This window comes from Caretta caretta, chromosome 3 (assembly GCF_965140235.1).
Source record: "Caretta caretta isolate rCarCar2 chromosome 3, rCarCar1.hap1, whole genome shotgun sequence".
NCBI classification, from domain to species: Eukaryota; Metazoa; Chordata; order Testudines; family Cheloniidae; genus Caretta; species Caretta caretta.
The window spans coordinates 1,778,929-1,801,391 of NC_134208.1; the positions used below are offsets into that span (position 1 = coordinate 1,778,929).

The 22,463-nt window shown below is 53.0% G+C and overlaps 1 protein-coding gene across 2 annotated transcripts in view; it reads right to left on the reverse strand.

Annotated features, from left to right (window-relative positions):
* Positions 1 to 6,735: 6,735 nt before the first annotated feature.
* Positions 6,736 to 22,463, reverse strand: part of DPYSL5 (dihydropyrimidinase like 5) — a 111,477-nt gene continuing 95,749 nt past the window's right edge. For both annotated transcript variants that reach the window (XM_048846108.2, XM_048846106.2), the window contains one exon: positions 6,736 to 7,957. In XM_048846108.2, the coding sequence (XP_048702065.1) occupies positions 7,847 to 7,957 (111 nt within the window). In that variant the 3' untranslated portion in view covers positions 6,736 to 7,846. The remainder of the gene's footprint in view (positions 7,958 to 22,463) is intronic.

Below are 22,463 nucleotides of genomic sequence, written 5' to 3' on the forward strand. Positions count from 1 at the left end.
GGGATTACGTTTTCCAATGTGCATTACTTTGCATTGATCAACATTGAATTTCATCTGCCATTTTGTTGCCCAGTTACCCAGTTTTGTGAGATCCTTTTGTAGCTCTTCGCAGTCTGCTTTGGACTTAACTATCTTGAGTAGTTTTGTATCATCTGCAAATTTTGCCACCTCACTGTTTACCCCTTTTTCCAGATCATTTATGAATATGTTGAATAGGACTGGGCCCAGCACAGACCCTTGGGGGACCCCACTATTTACCTCTCTCCATTCTGAGAACTGACCATTTATTCCTACCCTTTGTTTCCTGTCTTTTAACCAGTTACCGATCCCTGAGAGAAGTAGGAGTAGAGTAGACATGCAGTCCAGGGAACAAGAAGGGCATCGCCCTGAGAGTGCGGACCCAGGTCTCCTTGGAAGCAGAATGGGTAGTTTGCTGTTCTGTGGTATTGCAAAGAGGGAGGCGGGCCCCAGTGGCAGAAGACGGAATTGAGAGTAGGGTTGTGGAGTTCCCACGTGTGGTTGGCATGGAAAGAATGGCTGAGTTGGTCTGCCAGGAAGTTGCTGGTGCCTGGGAGATGCACGGCACGTGGGATGCTTTGGTATTGGAGGCACCAGTTCCACAGGCAGACAGCTTCCGCACAAAGAGAGGGGGACCAGGCGCCACCCTGCTTGTTTACATAGATGAGCGGGGTCATGTTGTCTGATAGGACTTGGACATGGTGGGAGTGGAGGAAGTCCAGTAAAGGCTTGGCAGGCCAAATGGACTGCTCACAGTGTGAGGATGTTGATGTGCCCCCATGCTTCTCGCATGGACCAGAGGCCCTGAGCTCTGCGGTAATTGAGGGGGGCATCCCAGCCCATTAAGGATGCGTCTGAGGTGAGGGTGGCAGGAGGTGTGAATGGCCTGAACACTAGGACCATGGAGGGGTTGCGCCACCAGGAGAGGGAGGTCAGTATGTAGAAGGAGAGGACCAGCAGTTTGGTGAGCGAGTCTACCTGTGGATTGTAGACTGTGCGGGGGAGGATGTGAAACTCATAATGGGCATCGCCTACCACAAAGCGGAGGAATTTGCGATGAGCAGGGTGGATGTCTATATGAAAGTATGCATCTTTCATATCAAGAGTCGTGAACCAGGCTCCATGGGGGAAGCAGGGGGTAATAAGAGGGAGAGTGACCACCCGGAAACGAAAGTTGCAGATGAATTTGTTTAACTTTTCTACCCAGCAAGTCGTTTCTTGGCATTGCGTGCTGGCGAAGTTGATTTGAAGTGCTGCTGGAGGGCACGTGCAGTGGCAGCATTGATGATCAGAGACTTCAGCGGAGGATGGGTGAACAGAAAATCTGTGCCCTTGGAGGGTACAAAATAGCGGTGTTCCGCTCGCTTTCGCTTGGGGCATAAGAGGCTGGCATGTGCCACACCGTCTGGGCCAGTTGTAAAATAGCCGAATGAATGGGCATGGCTGGGCGGGGGGGATCCCGGAGGTTGAAGAATGTCCAGGAATTGGTCTTGGGGGTCCTGAACATCCTCTGCCGGGAGATTGAAGGCCGTAGCCTTGCGATGGAGCAGGGACTGATATTGTGCATGATCATCCGGTGGGGAGAGGGAAACTGGGATAAGGATATCATCTGGTGATGATGAAGCACCCATAGGCATGGGTGGTTCTGGCAATTTGGGTGGGACTGTTGGTGCTGATGGACCTGGAGCGTCCAGAGGTTCATCCTGGAGGGTGGTCATATGCGCTGGAGATGCGCGGTCTGCGTGATGTCCACCGTGAGGATGGTAAGGGTCCCAGGAGGCCCAATATGGCCACGAATAGGGGGTCACCGTGCATGGGTGGTGCCCGTGGGTACCGGAACCAAGGGTCAGCGGCATGACCGTACTCATGGTACTGAGGGTCAGAACTATAGGAGCAATAAGGGGAGAGAGAGCTGTGTCTGGTTCAGAAGATCAGTCGGACTCCTGCTGCTCCGGGAAAGGGGGAGCCGATGTTGCAAGCGCTACCAGTGATGTCGGAGGACAGTCAACCAGGAGAAGGGACTTGGTCATTGTCAGTGCTGGTGGAGAGGGACAGAGGATGATGGGTTCAGCGGCCGGAGGATGGAGCCTATCGCCTGCTGGTGGGCCAGAACGTGGCGGAGCACCAGCGAAGGGTAACGTAAGAGCTGCTGTTGGTGTTTTAGGCAATAAGTGGCCTGGAGCGCACGGGACTGGGAGCACCGAGTTCGACAGACCCAGTGGGGTCAATGCTGCCAGGAGTGATGAGGTGGGTCCCAGTGCCGGAATCGGTGGGGCTAGCTGAGAGCGGCGGCGTTTAGAGCGATACTTTGTGCGCGTGTTCTTCGAGGCCAGTGCTGAAGTCAGAGCCAGATCATCAGCTGCTGCGTGCAACTTCCGGCCTGACCGACCTGGCCCGATGGTGTTGGGGAGGAAATGCTGCATTTTGAGGTGGTCCCTGTGCCTGTGCTTCTTCTGCATGCAGTGGGGCTTCAGGAGTGCTGGAGGTGCTGCACAGGAGGGCCCAGTGGGGTGCTCACCATCTCGCCGGCAGTTCTCTTGGAGCTGAGTCTTGCTGCGCACATGGCCTCCACCATGAGAAAATTGTGGAGCTGAAGCTGGCAAGCTGCCCGGGCAAATGGAGCAGCGAGAGACCGGGGGCTTCGCCCAGACAGTACAGACAGTGGGTGCGCTCGTCACTCACTGAAAAGGAGCGAGGGCATGAGGTGCAATTCTTAAAGTCGACTTGATGGGGCAGAATCCCCTGGCTGGGGAGAGGAGATAAGCCCCCGAAGGGGAAAGTTCAATGAAGAACCTAACTAACTACGGACGAATGAACGGACAACTAACGAAAACAAGGAAACGAGATCGAGTGAAAGAGGTTGAACGCACTACTCTCAGGTGACTCCGAGCACAGAGGGACAGGGTTCCAACTCTGGCCATGCAGCGGTAAGAGGGAGTTGGAGCAGCGTCAACCCACACAGCCTCTGAAAGCCTCAGCCGCACCACATGGTCAACGCACGACGCAGGTCAACAGACACGACTCTGAACAGTTCCGGCTCTGGCGCGTCCACACTTGGAATCCACACAGGGACCAGCACTCAAAGAAGAACCGCGTGCATAGTGGTTTGAGAGTCAAGCTATGTCATATTACCAGGTACAACCAGGGGGATGGTCTGAGCTCGGCGGACTCTGCATGATCACCTCTCATGAGGCTGGCCACCGGCCATCTGTTGCTGACCCACTTCAAGACCTCTCCAGACTTTTGGGGTAACAATTGGCTTGGGATGGTCTATAACCTATTGCATTTGTGTGTATGGGCTGGAGACCGTGAAAATCCTCATGTGTTGTACTGCTCGTGCCAGCCATCTATCAGACGGACACGCCATGTCCCCATTGAGAGTAAAGTTACCTAGAGCTTTGGGTTCAGAAAAACCCTGGGTGACACAGCAAGCTGAACCCCTCCCAAAGCCCATGTGGCTCCCCCCAATCAGCTCCCCCCAAGTGAGCTGAGCCCCTTCCCCAAGTGCACGTGGCTCCCCGCAGTGGGCTCAGGCTCCAGAAGGGGGAGCCATAGGCCACAACACATTCTCTGGGTCAAAATCAAGTTTTAAGCCAATCTAAGGATTTCGGGGGGGTGTCTGACTGATTTCAAATACTTGGGGGTGGCAAGACTCCCCCAGTAAAGTAGGGCCACAGGGCCCCTGGCTAAGGCAGCCAGCACGTGTGACCCCGCTGGGTCTGCCCTGCATGAGAGGAGGTGTGATGGGGATCACTGGTGTTGTTATGCACCTGGCAGACCACCCCCCCGCAAGCAGTGCCGTCAGGAACCTGTGCCCAGAGTGCTGTATGAGCTCCAGTGGGTAGGGCTCCTCCTTGGGGGCGGGGTCCAGGGGTGGCGCACGGGCAGTGGACAAAGCGTTGAGCTCAGACTGTGAGAACGATCTTTAATGAGCAAACAGAAACATATGGCATGTCTCTAAAACTGGCCAATACAGACTATCCAGCAGGGAAGGTGGCAGGCCCGGAGCCAAGTCTTTGCCATTGGCCCAGGAGCCAGCGCCCCCGCCCGGCCACTCCCACACCTCCTGGCCCGGGAGCCAACACCCCTGCCTGGCCACTCCCACACCTCCGGGCCTGGGAGCCTGCGCCACCGCCCGGCCGCTCCCACACCTACAGGTACCAGCTAGTGGAAAAAAGTGCACAAGTTACATTTCACATTTCACGCTACCCCAAAGGAACATGGAGGAGAAACACAGGAGAAGTTGCTCGAGTCCACTGAGAAGTGGCCCCAGGCCCCGGCCCATGGCTGCTGCTTGTTCTTGTTCTGCCAGACGCAGATGGTTAAAGCACTGGAGTGTGCAGCCTCGCGGCCAACACGGTTTAGCACCATTATGTGAGAGAGGCGTGGCTCGTGGCTGGGACTCCTGTGGCCAGCACACACTCGGGAGCTGGATTCCTTGCTGCTTCCACTGATAGACGAGTTGGGGTTCATTGTGGTGTCCGGACCGCCCCAGTCCAGGACCGCCTGGCACAGCCTCTGCCCAGCATGCAGGGCTGAGCTCCGACCCGCAAGCAGCCAGGCCGGGAAGGAGTCGCTCCTGCCAAACCCTGAGCCCCTGGAGTGGCAGCCGTCCAGGCAGAGACCCTGCTCATCTCAGCCAGGCCCAGCAGACAGCCACTAGGCCTCGGCTGCTCCTGGGTCTCCGCAGAAGGAAGGTGGCCACCACAGCCAGGAAGACGTCCCCAGTGGCTGGCCCCATCCCCAGGGAGAGATGGCAGCCAGGCAGAAGATGAGGGGGCACTTGTGGGGCCTGTGTCTCAGCAGCACAGTGGCTGGGGGCCCAGGGCCTCCTGGAAGCTGTGGCAGGTTCAGACAGCAGGAATGTCACACGTTTGGGGAAAGAACAATAGGCTCAAGGGGACCCCCCCATTCCCTAACAGCCGGCCTCTGGTTCAAGGGGATCTCCCACCTCCCAAAAGCCAGCCTCTGGCTTGGGGGGCCCCTACCCTCTACAGCAATCCTCTGTCACCAGGGGACCCCCACATCCCAACAGAAAGCCTCTGGCTCCAGGGACACCCCCTGCCTCAACAGCCGGTCTCTGGCACCAGCAGACCCCCAACCCCCAAAAGACATCCCCTGGCTCCAGGGATACCCCTAGCACCCAACAGCCAGCCTCTGGCACCAGGGGCCCCCCCACCCCCAACAGCTGGCCTCTGGCACCAGGAGACCCCCCCACCCCCCAGCAGCCAGTCGTTGGCACCAGGAATTTCCCTGGCTCTTGGGCTGTGAGCTTTTTGGGGCAGGGACTGGCTGTGCTCTGGGGTGCCGGCTCTCATGCACCCCGAGGGGGATCCCAGGGCTAGCAAGGGGCTCCCGTGGGGCTGGGAGAGGGCAGGGTTGGCTCAGGAGCTCCCCATTGCCCCCAGCTGGGTCTCAGGGCCAGTTTGAAGTCACTGCGATGGCCCCACTGGCTGGTTTCTGGGGTGCAGGGGGTGTCCCAGCTGATGGACTAGCCCAATGACACTGCTACAGGGAGGGTGGGAACAGGGCCAGCCCACTGGCACTGCCGGGAGGTGGGGGGTTAGGCTGGACCACTGTCACTGCTGTGGAGGAGGGGGAACAGGGCCGGCCCACTGGCACCGCTCGGGGTGGGGGCACATCAGTCTCAGGGAAGCTTGGAGTTTTCAGAAAGAACAGGAGGACTTGGGGCACCTTAGAGACTAACCAATTTATTGGAGCATAAGCTTTCCTGGGCTACAGACCACTTCATCGGATGCACAGAATGGAACATAGAGTAAGAAGATAAAAATACATACAGAGAAGGTGGAAGTTGCCGTACCAACTGTAAGGGGCTCACTAATGAAGATGAGCTATTATCAGCAGGAGAAAAAACTTTTGTGGTGATAATCAAGCTGGCCCATTTGGACCGTTGACCAGAAGGTGTGAGGATACGTAACATGGGGACATAGATTCAATATGTGTAATGACCCAGCCACTCCCAGGCTCTATTCAAACCCAAGTTAATGGGATCTAGTTTGCATATGAATTCAAGCTCAGCAGTTTCTCATTGGAGTCTGTTTTTGAAGCTTTTCTGTTGCAAAATTGCCACCCTTAAATCTGTTACTGAGTAGCCAGAGAGGCTGAAGTGTTCTCCTGCCCGTTTTTGAATGTTCTGATTCCTGATGTCAGATTTGTGTCCATTTATTCTTTTACCTAGAGACTGTCCGGTGTGGCCAATGTACATGGCAGAGGGACATTGCTGGCACATGATGGCATCTATCACATTGGCAGATGTGCAGGGGAACGAGCCTCTGATAGTGTGGCTGATGTGATTAGGCCCTGTGATGGTGTCCCCTGAATAGATCTGTGGACACAGTTGGCATCGGGCTTTGTTGCAAGGATAGGTTCCTGGGTTAGTGGCTCTGTTGTGTGGTATGTGGTTGCTGGTGAGTATTTGCTTCAGGTTGGGAGGCTGTCTGTAAGCAAGGACTGGCCTGTCTGCCAAGATCTGTGAGACTGGGAGTGGCTGGGTCATTACACAAATTGAATCTATGTCCCCATGTTAAGTATCTTCACCCCTTCTGGTCAACGGTCCAAATGGGCCAGCTTGATTATCACCACAAAAGTTTTTTCTCCTACTGATAATAGCTCATCTTCATTAATGAGCCCCTTACAGTTTGTACGGCAACTTCCACCTTCTCTGTAGGTATTTTTATATCTTCTTACTCTATGTTCCATTCTATGCATCCGATGAAGTGAGCTGTAGCCTACGAAAGCTGATGCTCCAATAAATGTGTTAGTCCCTAAGGTGCCACAAGTCCTCCTGTTCTTTTTGCAGATACAGACTAACACGGCTGCTGCTCGGAAACCTTGGATTTTTCAAACTCCTGAACCTGGTTCAACTGGGAGGTGGCTTCATTGGGCTCGTTCCCATGGCAACCACCTACAGGGAGAGGGAAGAGACATACCTGTTCACCCGAGGTACTCAATGCTTTCCAAGGGGGCTCAATGCCATCACCCATCGAATGGAGCCCAGCCACGGGACGGAGGGTTGGTTTAGCATATCCCCACACAGGGATCTGTGTCTGTGTGTGTAGCACGTCCCCACACAGGGATCTGGGTCTGTGTGTGTAGCACGTCCCCACACAGGGATCTGGGTGTGGGTGTGGGGGGGTAGCACATCTGGATGTAGTCAGGGGCCCTTGCTCCGTGTGTACCAGGGAGGGGGGCCTCACCCTCCTTTCAGAGCCTGCTGTCCACAGCATGGAGTCAGCAGCCTGGTGTGGGGGGTCCTGCGCCCCCTTCCCGCCATGGGGCCCGGACCTTCTCCCGCTTCTCCCCTAACGCTAATGACACAAACCACCTGGGATTATTTTCACGTGATGCACAAACAAGTCAAAACTCACTGATCCAAACCCAACGTGCAAACAGAAAAGGGAACGTAGAGGCCGCCCTCCCTCCCTCCCCCTGCCCGGCCTGGCCCGCACCAGCGCCCCACCTGCCCCATGCCGCAGGCAGCTTGCTGCTGACTTGCGCTGCATGCAGTGGGCCCAGGAGCCCAGCTGTGCAGCCTGCAAAGCAAACGTTATCTCACAGAAAGGAGCTGCAGTCATGCGCGGGTGCATGGCCATACAGTGAGGGCACCCCTACCATGGCCCACCCGCAGGAGGGCACGGCTTGCAGCCTCCTCCCAGCGGGCGCCACCGCCTGGCGGGACTGGATGGCAAACAGCCCTGCTGGACAGCACTGTGGTGTCCCGGTGCCCCGGGGTGGGTGGAGGCGGCATGGCCAGGTCTTCCAGTGGGGGCGGGGCCAGCAGGAGGAGTGGGGTGCTGCTGCTGCGTCCTTAGTTTGGGGACAGGTCGCTGGTTTTACCAAATGCCGCTAGACCTGCCTCCGGGGGGAGCGAGAATCCGGGCCGAAGCTCGCTTTGGAACGTGGTCATCGATCTGAGAACCTGCAAGGAGAGGGGCAGCAGGTCAGCACCGTGGGGAGAGAGAGAGGGGGAGATCCCCGCCCTGCCCTGCTGGGGCCCCCGTCCGACACCACTCCCACACCGACACCCGCGCCCACCCAGCACCCCTCCCACACCGACACCCCCGCCCACCCAGTCCAAGGCCTCCGCTCGGCACCATTCCCACATGGACGCCCCCACCCACCCAGTGCAGGCCCTCCGCTCAGCACCATTCCCATGCCAACATCCCCGCACACCCACTCCAGGGCCCCTGCCCAACACCGTTCCCGTACCAACACCCCCACCCAACCAGTGCAGGGCCCCAAACTGGCACCATTCCTGTATCAACATCCCCCCCCACCCCAGGGCAACCGCCCAGCACTGCTCCCATACCAATGCCCCCGCTCACCCTGTCCAGGGCCCGAGGCTGGCACCTCTCCCACACCGGCACTTCCGCCCCACCTAGTCCAGGGCACCAGGCCGGCACCTCTCCCACACAGATTCCCCCACCCACCCAGTGCAGGCCCTCCGCTCAGCACCCCTCCCACAACGACACCCCCGCACATCCAGTCCAGGGCCCGCACCAGGCACCACTCCCAAACTGATGCCCCCACTCACCCAGTCCAGGGCCGCTGCCCACCACTGTTCCCGTACCGACTCCCCCACCCAGTCCAGGGCCCCTGCCAGGCCCCGCTCCCATACCAACACCCCTGCTCACCCAGTCCAGGACCCCCGCCCGGCACTGTTCCCACATGGATGCCCCCACTCACCCAGTCCAGGGCCCCGGGCTGGCACCTCTTCCACACTGACACCCCCACCCACCCAATCCAGGGCCCTGCGGCCAGCACCGCTCCCATCCCAATGCCCCCGCCCACCCAATTCGGGGCCCTGGGCTGGCACCTCTCCCACACATACGCCCCCGCCCACCCAATCCAGGGCCCCGCAGCCAGCGCCGCTCCCGTCCTGATGCCCCTGCCAAAGCCTCCCGCACGTGTTCATGAGCTTTGCGCTGAGGTGGCCCATGCAGAGGGTGGGCACATGAAGCTGTTACCGAGCTCTTGCTTCCCTGGTGTCCCAGCTCAGAGCTGGCACCAATGCCTTTGAGGCATTAAGTGGAGAGAATGGGAATCCGGAGCAGCTCCCATGCTGCCCAGAGCTGGGCATATGCCCGTGCTATGCCAGGAGCTATGCCTACTCCTAAGAGCAGAGTCCCACTGGGCTTGGTCTGGAAGGCCAGGGCAGAATCAGCAATGGAGCTCCCTGGAGCTATGTCTGGGGCGGCCAGGCCTCTCCCCCCACACCCAGCAAGGAAAGTGGGGGCTCAGGACTGGCTCTGGCAACTTCCCTGGCGCAGGCAGTGTTAACAAAAAGAGGGAGTTGGTCAAGGACATCCTCCTGGATACCCCCAAATGCCATGCTTCCACAAAGAAATTATGCTGGGGAAAAAAACACCCAGAAATGTGGATGCGGTGCTAAAACAAATCTTGAGAAAGCTGGGAAATCCCAGAGTTGGAGGGCTTCCAGTGTAGTTGCAGTATTAGAAAAGGGCAAAAGGGACGGCCCGAGAAGTGCAGCCTGGTTACCCTGATGTCGATCCTGAATACAACAGCATGGTTAATTTCACTGGATTTCGCCATGACATGGGACTTAGTACCTCATGACAGTTTGGTTAAAAAACCTTGCACTATATGGAATGAGCAGGTGGATTACAGACTGGCTGAGTGACCAATCTCAGAATGGAGTTATTAATGGAGAGCCATTGGTGAGTGGGGCTATTTCTAGCGAGGTTCCCCCACGATCAATTCTTGGTCCAACATGAGTTAGTATTTTTATCACTGGCCAACACAGGACATAAATCTTCGCTGGTAAAGTTGGCAGGTGACACACAGATGGGTGGAGCAGTAAATAAGGACAGGATCCTGCTACAGAGGGAGCCGAAGCACCTGGTTAAATGGTCACAATCCAAGAAGATGGGTTTTAATACAGCCAATGCCAGGTAAGACCAAGAACGCAGATTCTATCTACAGGGCAGGGGAGACGGTCTTGGACAGCAGCAACACTTCTGCCGCCTGGAGCTGGAAGTGTAAATTCCAGCTCACAGAGATTTAGGCAGAGGAAAGAGAAGAAGAGCCACAGGAGGCCGATGTGGCTGCATAAGGAGCTTTCATAGAATCATAGAATATCAGGGTTGGAAGGGACCCCAGAAGGTCATCTAGTCCAACCCCCTGCTCGAAGCAGGACCAATTCCCAGTTAAATCATCCCAGCCAGGGCTTTGTAGCTGTGTAAAAACCAGAAGGGACCCATACAGGAAATGGAAGGAGGGCACGGCCCCAAGGAAGGATACATGGGAATAGCACAAGTGTAGGGACAAAGTCAGGAGAGCCAAGGCAAAGAATGAGCCACAGCTGGCAAGCAATGTTAGAGACACCAGGAAGGGGTTCTACAAAGATGTCAGACAAAACAGAAAGGCCAAGGACAGTGTGGGCCCGTGGCTCACTGGAGGTGGTGAGCTGGTAACAGAAGATGACAGGAAGGCAGAGCTGCTCAATGCCGACTTTGCTTCAGTCTTTTCACAAAAAATGACATGTGACCGGACAACTAGCGAAGTTACAACAGACAATAGATGGGGAGACAATAGATGGGCTGCAGATCGGACTAAGTAAAGAACATGTCACAGATCTTCTGACCAATCTGAATGAATTCAGGTCAGCAGGGCTGGATGTTAGTCACCCCAGGGTGCTGAAGGAATTAGCTGAAGAAATCTCAGACCCATCGGCAATAATATTTACCAACTCATGGATAACAGGAGAGGTCCTGGAAGATTGGAGAAGGGCTATGGTTGGGCCAACGTAGGGCCCATCTTTAACAAGGGTTGGAAAGGGGGAGCCAGGGAACTGTAGGCCAGTCACTGGACCTCAATGCCTGGGAAGCGACAAGAGCCATGTATAAAACATTCCATGTGCAAACACCTGGAGGAGGAAGGGGTGATCGTTAGCAGCCAGCCTGGATTTACCAAGAACAAACCCTGCCAAACCAGCTTGATTTCCCTCTTTGACAGGGTAACTGGTTTGGTGGATGGGGGAATGCAGCGGACATAATATACCTGGACTTCAGCCAGGCTTCTGACACAGTCCCACAGGACAGTCTCATAAGTAAGCTGGAGAAATGCGGGCTCAACAGAACTCCCATTAAGTGGATGCATAATTGGTTAAACAACTGTGAACAAAGAGTAACGATTAATGGAATGATGTTGGATTGGAGGGTGGTTTCCAGTGGGGTTCCACAGGGATCTGTTCTGGGCCAGGTGTTGTTGAACATCTTTATTAATGCCCTGGATGTCGGAGGAGAGAGCGCACTGATCACGTGTGCAGATGACACAAAGCTGGGGGGAGTTGCAATGGAGAACAGAGCTAAAATCCACAGGGATCTTGATAACTTGGAGAACTGGGCTATAGACGACAAAATGAAATTCAGCAAAGACAAATGGAAGGTGCTGCACTTAGGGAAGAAAAACCAAATACACAAATACAGGATGGGGGATAACTGGCTTGGCAGCAGCACTGCTGAGAAGGATCTGGGAGTTCTGGTGGATCGCATCCTCAGCACGAGTCAACAATGTGATGCTGTTGTGATGCAAAAAGAGCAACTTCAATTTTAGGTTGCTTTAAGAGAGGCAAAGCATGTAAGTCACTGGAAGTGCTAGGACCACTCTGCTTGGCCCTGGTTAGGCCTCAGCTCTAGTGCTGTGTCCAGTTTTCGTCACCAAGAATCATAGAATATCAGGGTTGGAAGGGACCTCAGGAGGTCATCTAGTCCAACCCCCTGCTCAAAGCAGGACCAATCCCCAATTAAATCATCCCAGCCAGGGCTTTGTCAAGCCTGACCTTAAAAACTTCTAAGGAAGGAGATTCTACCACCTCCCTAGGCAACGCATTCCAGTGTTTCACCGCCCTCCTAGTGAAAAAGTTTTTCCTAATATCCAATCTAAACCTCCCCCACTGCCACTTGAGACCATTACTCCTTGTCCTGTCCTCTTCTACCACTGAGAATAGTCTAGAACCATCCTCTCTGGAACCACCTCTCAGGTAGTTGAAAGCAGCTATCAAATCCCCCCTCATTCTTCTCTTCTGCAGACTAAACAATCCCAGTTCCCTCAGCCTCTCCTCATAACTCATGTGTTCCAGACCCCTAATCATTTTTGTTGCCCTTCGCTGGACTCTCTCCAATTTATCCACATCCTTCTTGTAGTGTGGGGCCCAAAACTGGACACAGTACTCCAGATGAGGCCTCACCAATGTCGAATAGAGGGGGACGATCACGTCCCTCGATCTGCTCGCTATGCCCCTACTTATACATCCCAAAATGCCATTGGCCTTCTTGGCAACAAGGGCACACTGCTGACTCATATCCAGCTTCTCGTGCACTGTCACCCCTAGGTCCTTTTCCGCAGAACTGCTGCCTAGCCATTCGGTCCCTAGTCTGTAGCTGTGCATTGGGTTCTTCCGTCCTAAGTGCAGGACCCTGCACTTATCCTTATTGAACCTCATCAGATTTCTTTTGGCCCAATCCTCCAATTTGTCTAGGGCCCTCTGTATCCTATCCCTGCCCTCCAGCGTATCTACCACTCCTCCCAGTTTAGTATCATCCGCAAATTCGCTGAGAGTGCAATCCACACCATCCTCCAGATCATTTATGAAGATATTGAACAAAACCGGCCCCAGGACCGACCCCTGGGGCACTCCACTTGACACCGGCTGCCAACTAGACATGGAGCCATTGATCACTACCCGTTGAGCCCGACAATCTAGCCAACTTTCTACCCACCTTATAGTGCATTCATCCAGCCCATACTTCTTTAACTTGCTGACAAGAATACTGTGGGAGACCGTGTCAAAAGCTTTGCTAAAGTCAAGAAACAATACATCCACTGCTTTCCCTTCATCCACAGAACCAGTAATCTCATCATAGAAGGCGATTAGATTAGTCAGGCATGACCTTCCCTTGGTGAATCCATGCTGACTGTTCCTGATCACTTTCCTCTCATGTAAGTGCTTCAGGATTGATTCTTTGAGGACCTGCTCCATGATTTTTCAGGGGACTGAGGTGAGGCTGACTGGCCTGTAGTTCCCAGGATCCTTCTTCTTCCCTTTTTTAAAGATTGGCACTACATTAGCCTTTTTCCAGTCATCCGGGACTTCCCCCGTTTGCCACGAGTTTTCAAAGATAATGGCCAATGGCTCTGCAATCACAGCTGCCAATTCCTTTAGCACTCTTGGATGCAACTCGTGCGGCCCCATGGACTTGTGCACATCCAGCTTTTCTAAATAGTGCCTAACCACCTCTTTCTCCACAGAGGGCTGGCCATCTATTCCCCATGTTGTGATGCCCAGTGCAGCAGTCTGGGAGCTGACCTTGTTCGTGAAGACAGAGGCAAAAAAAGCATTGAGTACATTAGCTTTTTCCACATCCTCTGTCACTAGGTTGCCTCCCTCATTCATTAAGGGGCCCACACTTTCCTTGGCTTTCTTCTTATTGCTAACATACCTGAAGAAACCCTTCTTGTTACTCTTGACATCTCTCGCTAGCTGCAGCTCCAGGTGCGATTTGGCCCTCCTGATTTCATTCCTACATGCTCGAGAAATATTTTTATACTCTTCCCTGGTCATATGTCTAACCTTCCACTTCTTGTAAGCTTCTTTTTTATGTTTAAGATCCGCTAGGATTTCACCGTTAAGCCAAGCTGGTCGCCTGCCATATTTACTATTCTTTCAAAGGTATAGAAAGGTACAGAAAGGATGTAGAGAAACTGGAAAGGATCCAGAGGTGAGCGACAAAGACGATCAAAGGGATGGAATGCAAGCCATATGAGCAAAGGCTGAAGGAACTGGGTATGTTTAGTTTGGAAAAGGGGATTAAGGGGGGACATGATAGTGGTCTTCAGACACGGGAAAGGCTGCCATAAAAAGATGGAGAAAAGTTGTTCTCTCTTGCTACAGGGGGCAGGACAAGAGGCCATGGGATCAAACTACAGCACAGCAGATTTAGATTAAAGCCCAGGAAAAACTCCCTAACTGTAAGAACAGTAGGACAGTGAAACAGACACCTTGAGAGGTCATGGAAGCTCCTTCACTGGGGGTTTTCAAAAGGAGGCTGGAGCCACCTGTCTGGGATGGGTTAGACACAACAAATCCTACGTCTTGGCAGGGAATCAGAATAGATGCCCCTTGACATCTCTACCAACCCTCCGGTTCTATGATCTAGATGTACCTGAGCTAGCACTGATCAAATGAATGCGTTAAGAATAGTGTAGCCGCGGTGGTGTGAGCAGCGGGATGGTCTAGCCATCCCAAGTCCAGACTTGGCATCTCAGTTTGGTACGCTACACCTCCAGCTCCAAGCGTACCCGTATCCAGAGACAGATTTAGGGATCACCAGAGATAATCACCTCAGCATGAGCTGTCTGTGCACTGCTCTGGCAAAAGGCTCAAGGACTCCGGGATATATAAAAATGGGGCTATCACGTAGAAGTAGGAAAGCGATTAACAGATCTGAGATCCCCAGGCCAGAAGGGACCATTGTGATCATCTGATCTGACCTCCTGCCTAGCATAGGCCAGAGACCAGCCCCACGATAACTCACAGAGCAGATCGTTTAAAATTACCAGTGATGGAGAATCCACCACGACCCTTGGGAAAAGGTTTCCGTGGTTAATTACTCACCCTCTTAATCATTTACACCTTATTTCCAGTCTGAGTTTGTCTAGCTTCCTCCTCCAGCCACTGTCTGGTGTTAGCCCTCTCTCTGCTAGACTGAAGAACCCCATGCCAAGTATTTGTTCCCCACGTCTACTGATCAAGTCACCCCTTAAGCTCTTCTTTGTTAAGCTAAAAAAAAGACAATGCTCCTGGAGTCTCTCACTATCAGGCAGCTTCCCAATCCTCCAATCATTTTCGTGGCTCTTCTCTGACCCCTCTCCAATTTATCAACATCCTCCTTGACCAGTGGGCACAAGACCTGGACATGGGATTCCAGCAGTGGTCGCACCAGTGCCAAAGGTAAAAGAACCCTCTCGACCCCTACTCAAGATTTCTCTATTTATGCATCCCTGTTTATGATCTTGTCAGGGCACTGAGATAGGGAGCTGCAGATGCAGGCCAGGCCCATTGTGGGGCCAAGGCAATAGAGCGACGGCTGATTGTCGCCAGCCGGGGCACTCCCCATACCGTGGAATTGTTAGTGGTGTAAAAAGCTTCTGCCGGCTCCTTTGCCAGCCCCTCAGACCTGAGATCGCTGTGCCAGGCGCCGGTGTTTCCTTCCTGCCCTCGCTGGGTGCAGCCTGCTCATCCCACACCGGCTGGCCTTGCCCTGGCACTGCTAGCACACCATGGACCCTGTCAGGGCCGAGGCTCGGGAGAACCTGCTTCCTCTTCCTGCTGCAGCTCCCTGCCAGCTCCAGCTCCCCCCGCCACACTCGGGCCAGCTCCCAGCTGGTTGCCACGGGCCCGAGCCAGGACCTTTCCTTGAGGCTAATTCCTTCCCCAAACTTTTCTGAGATCAAGGAGGTAGCATCAATATTTGCAGGGACTGCCTCGGGACACCAGATGGCTGTGCTGGGGCATATCTGGTTAGCCTCTGTATTCAGAGTAAGCACATTAGAATTTATTGTGGGGTTTGGGGTATTTCTAAGATTTGGACAATTTGGGCCCCCCCACGCTGGCGTCACATAATGGTTTCCCCAAGGGTCAGAGTTTTATACACTGGGCTAGTTTTACTCTCACACCTTCCCCTCTTTTAAACTGTGGTGCCAAGTGATTCCTTCTCCTGGGGGGCTTACGCTTTTCACAATTTCCATTCTCACATATGCACCAGTGATTCCTGCAGGAATCCTGGGACTATCACACATACTCCAAGGTGGACAGAAACTCCCCGTAGCTCAGGCTCTTTATAAACTGAGCAGACTCTAGCCCAGTCTCTGTGGTTGGGCGCAGATGGAATTCCAGACTGCAGATTCCTTGGTTCTCCCAGGACTTGGAGTTGAAATGTGGCAGTTTTCTTCAGTCTCTGGTGGGCTTTTTCTTCAGCTTCCAGCTCTTGCTTTTGCTGTAGGTGAGCAGCTTTGCCCCTTCCTCAGCTCACGCTGTTTTCTTGTTACCCGAACGCCAGCCGGCTTCACTTCATTGTCAACCCTTATTTGTAATCGGATCCTGTCCACTTCACTGGCCTCTGCTGTTTGATCACAGCGCATGTGCAAACCTCTCACTTCTGAGCTGAGCCGTCCCCTCCAAGGGCCATTCTTCTTTCTTCACATAACTGTTTATGTTTCTTTCAGCATATGACTCTGCTTCACCCACTCTCAGTGTTCTCTAACCCATAAAACTCTCAACAGCACATTTTAAACTCGAAGATTCGTGGGGCCTTGGTCCAAATCATAGAATCATAGAATATCAGGGTTGGAAGGGACCTCAGGAGGTCATCTAGTCCAACCCCCTGCTCAAAGCAGGACCAATCCCCAATTTTTGTCCCAGATCCCTAATTGACCCCCTCAAGGATTGAACTCACAACCCTGGGTTTAGCAGGCCAATGCTCAAACCCCTGAGCTATCCCTCCCCCCAAAGCCCAGGGTACTCTAACCAGGCAGTGTTTTCCACAAGAATTGAAATTGCGGGGGGGGATGGGGTTCAAAAGTACAGGGGGGTAAGGACCAATGAGGGGTGAGACCGTGAGGCTGAAGGTGGGCTGTATGGCACCACAGTAACAACTGAAAAATGTTTCACGACCATTTTATTAGATTTAACTCACATCTTTAAATCATCACACAAATTAATGTTAGCTGCGCAAGCCTACTATGAAGCACGACATCTACATCCTTCTTGATTTCTTCTTGTAATTTTGCACAACTCTGTTAATGAACTTCTCGAATGCGGTGCGTTCATTTTTGGTGGTTTCTCATGTGTCCGGTACTTCCAGTCCTTCATGACATGCTCATGATCAGGCAGAAGGCGACTTCTTCCAGAACACACAATGCTATTCAACGAGGAAAAAGAATGCTCGACAGTAGCTGCTATGACTGGGAATAGAAAGATGTATACCTATGCTTTTTGTCCTCTTCATTTAAGGAGTCAATAAAAGTGCCCTAATTAGTCACTTCTGAACTGAAGTCTTTGCTTCTTTCAGTACGTTTTCAATGGACCTCTCTGATTGATCCAAGTGTAGCTTCCATTGCTGGACAGAGATCTGCTACTGTAGTAGTAGATGCCTGGATGGCACTGTTTAATGACCCAAGTGGTTTCAACAGTAGACTTACATGGCTGGCCCATGATGGCATATATCACATTGGTGGATATACGCCATCATGGGCCAGCAATGCCCCTCTGCCATGTACACTGGCCAAACCGGACAGTCTCTACGTAAAAGAATAAATGGACACAAATCAGACACCAAGAATTATAACATTCATAAACCACTTGGAGAACACTTCAATCTCTTTGGTCACTCGATTACAGACCTAAAAGTGGCAATTCTTCAACAAAAAAACTTCAAAAACAGACTCCAACGAGAGACTGCTGAATTGGAATTAATTTGCAAACTGGATACAATTAGCTTAGGCTTGAATAGAGACTGGGAGTGGATGTGTCATTACACAAAGTAAAACTATTTCCCCATGTTTATTTCCCTCCCTACTGTTCCTCACAAGTTCTTGTCAACTGCTGGAAATGGCCCACCTTGATTATCACTACAAAAGGTTCCCCCCGCACCCCACCCCCGCTCCCCTGCTAGTAATAGCTCACCTTACCTGATCACTTTCCTTACAGTCTGTATGGTAACACCACTGTTTCATGTTCTCTGTGTATATAAAATCTCCCCACTGTATTTTCCACTGAATGCATCCGATGAAGTGAACTGTAGCTCACGAAAGCTTATGCTCAAATAAATTGGTTAGTCTCTAAGGTGCCACGAGTCCTCCTTTTCTTTTTGCGAATACAGACTAACACAGCTGCTACTCTGAAACCTACTTAGATCTGCTCCATCTCGGCAGATACTTTCCAAAGCCAATAATAATGGTTGCAGTAGTTTTAAGTATCAGGGGGTAGCCGTGTTAGTCTGTATCCACAAAAACAATGAGGAGTCCAGTGGCATCTTAAAGACGAACAGATTTATTTGGGCATAAGCTTTTGTGGGTAAAAAACTCACTTCTTCAGATGCATGCAGTGAAAATTACAGATGCAGACATTACTATACATGAAGAGAAGGGAGCTACCTCACAAGTGGAGAACCAGTGTTGACAAGGCCAATTCAATCAGGGTGGACTTGGTCCACTCCCAATAAATGATGAGGAGGCGTCAATACCAAGAGGGGGAAAGTAGCTTTTGTAGTGAGGCAGGAGTAATTTTAAGACAACAGCCAGGGATTGCTCCTCAGAAAGCCAGCGGGTTTTCCCAGGTTGGACTAATTTGCACTTCTGTCCCAGTGGATCTTCTATGTTTTCCAAGACGCTCAGTCCTTTTGGACTCTTGCTGAAAAAAAGAGTCGAATGAAGACATTACATTTATAGCTTTTTAAACGTCTTTTGAAGATTCTGCAGCTCGTCCTAGCGCTAGTTGGAGTAGATGGCCTCTGCAGTGCGTATAGGAGAGACAAGGGTTACACTTTTCTCTGAGCAAAGCTTGTACTCCACTATGTCTTCTAGAGAAGTTTGCAGCTCCATCAAATGCACAAGCAGCCATCTCTTTGGGGTTCAATTTATAAGCATTTAACTCTTCTAAGACGTGGGTTGTCAGAGATGCAGCCGATATATCTTCTATATATATATATATATTTCCTGAACAGCTGGAAATTCATCCACTGGCCTACCACTGACATCAAGATAACGTGCAGTGACTTAATACTTGATGCCCATTTGCATCGGTGCATTCATCAGTCATGTAGGCACATTTTCAGAATGCGGTGAGAGAGGTCTTCACCTTGTCACTGCTGAGTCTTTCACTGTTGCACCCACATGCTTCTAACCAGTCAGTTGAGTTTCTTGCAGAAAGACAGTGAGCATTTGTTGGTCTTGCTCAGAACCAGTGTCCAACTTCAGGATTAACAAATGACAATGCCCTTAACATTGGCCATGTGACGAAGTGGGACTGTTCTTAATGTTTCCTCTGAATAGTGTGGGGGTGCCTCAGTTTCCCCTAGGCAGTTCTTAAGTATCTAGGGGGTGGAGTAAGGGTGTATGATCATTGCAGAGCCCTAGAGGGCAGGTGTGTGAAGGGGTCTGGACACAGAGAATGGCCGACACCCTGTTTCCTGGCAACTGATGGCCTGGGCCCTTCCCCCCCTGCAAGGTGAGAGCTGAAGGGTTGGAGAACAAAGGAATCAGGTGACCTTCTGGCCCGGGAAAGGAACAAAGCCCAGAGGAGGAGGGGCTGGAGGGGTTTTCAGTTTGGGGCTGGCTGGGACATGGAGTGAAGTGCAGACGTGGTTGTCTGGCTCACTGCCCCCCAAAATGGACCCAGCTGAGGGGTCCCGTTCTCTGCACCTGCAAGCTCTGTTTTAGACCATGTTCCTGTCATCTAATAAACCTTCTGTTTTACTGGCTGGCTGAGAGTCACGTCTGACTGCGAAGTTGGGGTGCAGGACCCTCTGGCTTCCCCAGGAGCCCCGCCTGAGCGGACTCGCTGGGGGAAAGCGCATGGAGGGGCAGAGGAGGCTGAATGCTCCGAGGTCAGACACAGGAAGGTGGAAGCTGAGTGAGCTGCGTGTCCTGAAGACAGGCTGCTCACAGAAAGGCGACTGCCCCAGAGTCCTGACTGGCTTCATGGGGAGCAGTTCCAGAGCATCGCCCAGGGACTCCGTGACAACTGGTGGCAGAGGTGGGATGTACTGCACCCCGTGGATGGCGCTTCCTGCAGTAAGTGACTGGGGAGCAGTAACACGAAGGGGGATTGCCGAGGACCAGGCCTGCTGAAGGCTCAGAAAGGAGCGGTTTCGGGGGGCGGTTAACCCCTGGGAGTGTGTGACCAGCGAGAGGGACTGTGCAGTAATGGGGTCCCCCTGGGGACTGCAGTGAGCGGTCTCAGGGGCGGAGGAGTCTGCCGCTCGACCCTGGCAAAGAGGTGGTGACCTGGAGAAGGGCTGGCACACTAGGGGTTCTCCCTGGAAACCGTGGGGAGCTGAGAACACACGGACCTGTGAGTCCACAACAGCTTGGGAGGAGCGGAGTGACGGCCTGTCACCGTCTCCTTAAGAAGGACATTGTAACCCTGTGCAAAAAGAGAGGGTTGAGCTTTGGAAAGTTCACCAAAGCAGAGTTAATCGTGCAGCTGGAGGAGGATGACCGCTCTAAGGAACAGATTCCTGACCCCAACTGGGGCTATAGCAGGATCTGGGAGCAGCTGGAGTGGGAGCCAGGCATCGCCAAGACTCCTGTCCCCGACCAGACGAGGGTCTTCACGATCGGGTTCCCCATCGGGGGATCGAGACGGACGGGATTGGAGCTGAGTCCGAGAGAGCAAGAGGACCGTGGGAGACAGCGAGAGCCCGAGAAAGAGCTGCAGAAGCAGCAGCAGCATGAACTGGCGTTGGGGGAGCGGAGAGGCCTAGGGGACCTCCCCGGGGTGAGTGGGGATAGACCCCGGGGTGCCAGTTCCGCAGGGAACCTCGAGACTAAATTGCTGCCCCTGGTTAAGGATGGGGGGGAGGTGGACGCCCACCTCACTGCCTTTGAGCAGGCTGGCGATTTGAACCAAGGGGACCCTGCGGAAAAGCCCCGGTATCTAGCTCCCTTACTGGGTCCCAAGGCCATAGACTCCGTCAGCCAGATGGGTGGGGATGTGGACAGGCTCCCACTCCTGACCCCAACCTATATGTCGGTGTGGAGTTTCCTGGGGCCAGGCCCCTCGGACCTCCAGTGGGAGCAGAAGGTGATGGTCAATGGGGAGACATTCTTGGGGTGGCCAAAGGGCATGGGCTGCATAAACCTTCCCACATGCGGCCTGCGAGTGCTATCGACCACCCCTGACCTAAGGGAGGGCGTGAAACCGGAGGGGCCTGGTGTAACTCCTACCAAGGAACGGGAGAGATGCTGGGGCATCCATGGGAACATTGGTGGCTTCGAACTTCCCCAGGTCACCGGCTAAAGTGACCCCGCTCAGTTCGATCTCGAAGGGGGGAGAGATGTGACGAAGTGGGACTGTTCTTAATGTTTCCTCTGAATAGTGTGGGGGTGCCTCAGTTTCCCCTAGGCAGTTCTTAAGTATCTAGGGGGTGGAGTAAGGGTGTATGATCATTGCAGAGCCCTAGAGGGCAGGTGTGTGAAGGGGTCTGGACACAGAGAATGGCCGACACCCTGTTTCCTGGCAACTGATGGCCTGGGCCCTTCCCCCCCTGCAAGGTGAGAGCTGAAGGGTTGGAGAACAAAGGAACCAGGTGACCTTCTGGCCCGGGAAAGGAACAAAGCCCAGAGGAGGAGGGGCTGGAGGGGTTTTCAGTTTGGGGCTGGCTGGGACATGGAGTGAAGTGCAGACGTGGTTGTCTGGCTCACTGCCCCCCAAAATGGACCCAGCTGAGGGGTCCCGTTCTCTGCACCTGCAAGCTCTGTTTTAGACCATGTTCCTGTCATCTAATAAACCTTCTGTTTTACTGGCTGGCTGAGAGTCACGTCTGACTGCGAAGTTGGGGTGCAGGACCCTCTGGCTTCCCCAGGAGCCCCGCCTGAGCGGACTCGCTGGGGGAAAGCGCATGGAGGGGCAGAGGAGGCTGAATGCTCCGAGGTCAGACACAGGAAGGTGGAAGCTGTGTGAGCTGTGTGTCCTGCAGACAGGCTGCTCACAGAAAGGCGACTGCCCCAGAGTCCTGACTAGCTTCATGGGGAGCAGTTCCAGAGCATCGCCCAGGGACTCCGTGACAGGCCTCCAGTTTGTAGTGGGTGGTATCTCTTGCTTAGTATGAAAGTATGATGTGACAGCCATGTTTGAATAAACCGTGTCTCCAGCATTTTTAACAGCCTCATTAAGTACTTCTAAAATTGGCTTTGACAATGACTGGCTTATAAGGCTTTCTTCATGTCAATGCAGTCCAGAGGATTGGTGTTTTGCAGCCTTTTCACATAGTTTGTCAGAATTGGCTTTACTGATCTGTCTGGCAAACCAAGTTCCTCCATTTTTATTGTATAAATCCAGGTATTCCCCCATCTTGAATACTGTGTGCAGTTCTGGTTGCCCCATCTCGAAAACGATAGACTGGAGTTGGAAAAGGTACACAGAAGGGCAACAAAAATGAACATCTTCCATATGAGGAGAGATTAAAAAGACTAGGACTTTTCAGCTTGGAAAAGAGAGGACTAAGAGGGGATATGCTAGAGGTCTATAAAATCTTGACTGGTGTGGAGAATGTGAATAAGCTCCTTCACGTAACACAAGAACCAGGGGTCACCAAATGAAATTAATGGGCAGCAGGTTGAAAACAAACAGAAGGAAGTATTTCTTCACACAACACACAGTCAACCTGTGGAACTCCTTGCCA